Here is a 3930-nt window from a genome sequence, read left to right on the forward strand (position 1 = left end):
CAAATACATTTCTAATCGTTCCAGTGGATCAATTGATTTGGATAATCTAGCCCTGCTTAAAATAAAATGTATATGTATTTTAAGGCAATGAGGGAATGCACCAATGATTCACTTTACTCGCTAGCGGAGGATCCAATCAACTTCCAGCCACACAGTGGTGGTTCTAAATCAATTTTACTGGGGGGGACCAATCAGAGGGGCACATTACAAAAGGGAAACAAATTATATTTAAACATTAATAACTTAAATTTTTCTTTACATTAAAATCATACAAACAGCTCTGGCTCTCCTTATTCCAACTCCTCAGCTCTTTCAATACCTTGATATGTTTCTCTCACTTTTTTATTTACTGGGGCAAAAAAGGCTGCAATGTCCCTTCCTCATTTCATGATGACTACTAGAGAAAGAAAAACGTGTAAAAATAAAATAAAATCAGTCAGCTCAGGGGGGCCACAGGGGGAGACAGGGACATTTTTACAGGGGCACTGGCCCCTGTAAGCCCCCGTGTAGAACCGCCCCTGCAGCCACACACAAACATCCCTTTCTGTATTGTATGGAAATATTATGTTAAGAGACGGAGGCCGTGGCTGGTTTTGTGCTCTCTGACTGGTTGCCTGCTGGAGAATACTCGGGTATGGTTGGTTAAGCTAAGACTGCTCTGCGCGTGGCGGCTGTAATTTGATTTGCCTTTAAAAGCCGAGGAACTGCTCTAAGCACGAGGAGTTCGTTGGAGAACCTTTCTCCTCCTCAGTTAGGTAAAGCCTTTGACGGAGAACCACTCAACATTGCACCTCTGGCCCTGCAGCCGAGGCCAGAGTGTGCAGAGCGGGGCAGTGCCATGCACGCGTCTGTCCATGCGCTCTTGTTCAACGGAATGAACCAGTCCCTGCTATTCAGTCCCACGGATGAACAAACGATGGAAATCCATGGAAATTCTACCGTCCACCCCAACGGGAGCGACCCATATGGAAGGAATGAAGAGGTGGCTAAAATCGAAATAACTGTCCTGAGTATCACCTTTGTGGTAGCTGTGATAGGGAATGTCAGTGTTTTGCTGGCGATGTACAACACCAAGAAAAAGACATCGAGGATGCACCTCTTTATAAAACATTTGAGTCTTGCAGACCTCGTCGTCGCTTTTTTCCAGGTCCTGCCGCAACTTTGCTGGGAGATCACCTATCGTTTCTACGGGCCAGATTTCCTCTGCCGGATAGTGAAGCACCTGCAGGTGCTGGGCATGTTCGCTTCCACCTACATGATGGTGATGATGACCCTGGATCGTTACATCGCCATCTGTCACCCTCTGAAGACCCTCCAGCAACCAACGCAGCGATCCCACATCATGATTATCAGCACGTGGATGTGCAGCCTGGTCCTCAGCATGCCACAGTACTTCATTTTCTCCCTTAGCGAGATCAAGAACGGCTCGGAAGTCTACGACTGCTGGGCTCACTTTATAGAGCCGTGGGGCGTAAGGGCGTACATCACTTGGATAACCGTTGGCATTTTCCTTATTCCCGTGTCTATTCTGATGATATGCTACGGGTTCATTTGCCACAGTATTTGGAAGAACATCAAATACAAGACAAGGAAGTCAGTCTCTGGTGCGTCAAAAAATGGTCTCATTGGGAAGAATTCGGTGAGCAGTGTCACCAATATATCCAGAGCAAAGTTGAGAACTGTCAAAATGACTTTTGTGATTGTTTTGGCATACATCGTCTGCTGGGCACCCTTCTTTATCGTTCAGATGTGGTCGGTGTGGGATGAAAACTTTCTCTGGGATGGTAAGGGTTTATTGATTTATTAATTAAACAGCTTTGTCCATTTTTTTGATAGGTACAAACCAAAGTGTTTATTACCCAACGCATGCAATGTTTGATATGGAAAATATTTTAAGAAAATATAGGGGGGAAGCATTTGACGCTAATTTAATTATAGGCCTACGTAATACAGTTATACACAACATCTGGTTCACCAAATATTAATCCTAATTATGAATATCAAGTGTTGAATATAAACATCGAGTATTTGTTGATGTGAACTAACTGCCGTTAATTCAGAAAGTGACATTTCGTGAAGAAAACAAAACGTAACCTACACCTCGCTTCTTTTCGCTGAATCTGAATATTGCATTGCCTGTTGGCATCATCTGAATGAAAACTATAAAAACTGAAAGAATTCTTGGTGTATTTATATGAGTAACCATTCCCTGACGTATCCATCTTGCATTTTTACGCACGAAACATCAACTGTGTTCGGAAATTAAAAGACAGGCGTAAACTCTCTTCACCAATGTTGATTTAGCAAGAGCTATATGTCTAATTTTGTTTTCTCCGTCAACCCCCCCCCCTCCCCCCCTCCCCCCTCAGATTCAGAAAACACCGCGGTCACTCTGTCCGCACTCCTCGCGAGCCTCAACAGCTGCTGTAACCCGTGGATATACATGATCTTTAGCGGCCACCTTCTGCAGGACTTCGCGCACTGCTTCCCCTGCTGTCACAAAATACACCACAGCTTTAAGAAGGAGGACTCCGACAGCAGCCTTCGAAGGACTACACTCTTGACTAAAATGACTACCAGGAGTCCAACATGCAGCTCGGGAACGTGGAAAGAGCTGGACAATTCCCCAAAGTCATCCATTCCGTCCATTCAGGCCGAATGAAGCAGAGAAAATCATAATATAGCTTATTTATTTACTTGAATTGACTTAGAGGTACCACGTCATGTTGGAAGTGATATGTCCAACAAAAGCTATTAAGCAGTTGTTCAGTCTGAAGAAAATAAATCACAAAATCATCACTTTGTGAAACAAAAGCTAAGGTTTGAGTGGTGGAAGGTGTGCTATAAAAGTACACTTTATTGGACGATCATTTTATTGCCATTAGCACTGGCCACTAAATGCTCGATACCTTTTTCAATTGGGAAACCATCAAATCTTAACATTAAAATGTGTTTTAAAGAGTTTATATGTGCATGTAGACAGGTCAGTGTTGCGTCATTCCCAGTATTGCTATACGTTGATTTCTGTGACAGTCTTGGAATTTATCCAGCTGAGCTCAGACCTGACTCCAGATAACTATGAGATAACTAAAACATAGTGGCTTTTGTAATCAGTAATTCTCTTTGGGTGCCGTTTGATTGGAAACTAACCCAAACACCAATAAGTCAGTCAAGAACGTATTCACCCATTGTAGGCCTATAGTGCATGAATGCTAATTTCAAGTGTTTGTGTTGAACTCGCCCCCAATGGGCAGATCCAGCCTGAACAAACTACTGAAGCTGAACTGTTTACAGAGCCACACAGGCAGTAGTGAAGCAGTGGACCCCCAGGCTGGTGTGTTGAACACTATTCTTCCACACACGTTTCCCAGACACTGACAGTAGGAGGACACGAAGGTGTCTTAACAGTTGTAGTTTGATTTCCTGTTCTTAGCTCCTAAATCAATGGTCATTGGTTCTCCAATGTCATACCCATCGTTCGATGGTTGACAGTGAAATTCCATCTCTTTCTTTATAGTCTTTAGCATCTTCAAACAGAACAGATGTGACTCTTGAGAATAACTCAAATTTCCGTGTATGGTTGTATATACGTGCGTGTCTGAGAGAGAGAGAGAGAGGGGGGGGCTCAGCATGTAACTGTAAGAGCGGGGGGGGGGGGGGGGGGGGGGGGAGTGGTTTGGGTCAGGAGTGGAGGCCACACTGTATCTCTGACTCCTCCCAGTACTTCCACATAAACATGGTTTGAAAGAACACACATTCCACACACGCCACGTCAAAACCACAGAAACATTTCCGGATGTCTGGACTTTGTGAAGCCCATTGGCATGGGTCTAAGTGCATGGACATGGCCCTGTGCCATATTGTATCAATGTGCTGTAAATGTATGCAAGGTGTCATTTACAAAGGGCCTAAAAAAGAAAAAATTATTGA

The 3930-nt window shown here is 43.9% G+C and overlaps 1 protein-coding gene across 1 annotated transcript; it reads left to right on the forward strand.

Annotated features, from left to right (window-relative positions):
* The first annotated feature begins 534 nt into the window (after positions 1-534).
* On the forward strand, positions 535-3657 carry avpr1aa (arginine vasopressin receptor 1Aa). The gene is given in 3 exon segments (XM_047034678.1): positions 535-945; positions 948-1784; positions 2370-3657. Coding segments are annotated over 3 exon segments (1170 nt in total). The 5' UTR covers positions 535-905; the 3' UTR covers positions 2663-3657.
* Positions 3658-3930: the final 273 nt, after the last annotated feature.

Source organism: Hypomesus transpacificus, chromosome 14 (assembly GCF_021917145.1).
Source record: "Hypomesus transpacificus isolate Combined female chromosome 14, fHypTra1, whole genome shotgun sequence".
Taxonomy (NCBI): Eukaryota; Metazoa; Chordata; class Actinopteri; order Osmeriformes; family Osmeridae; genus Hypomesus; species Hypomesus transpacificus.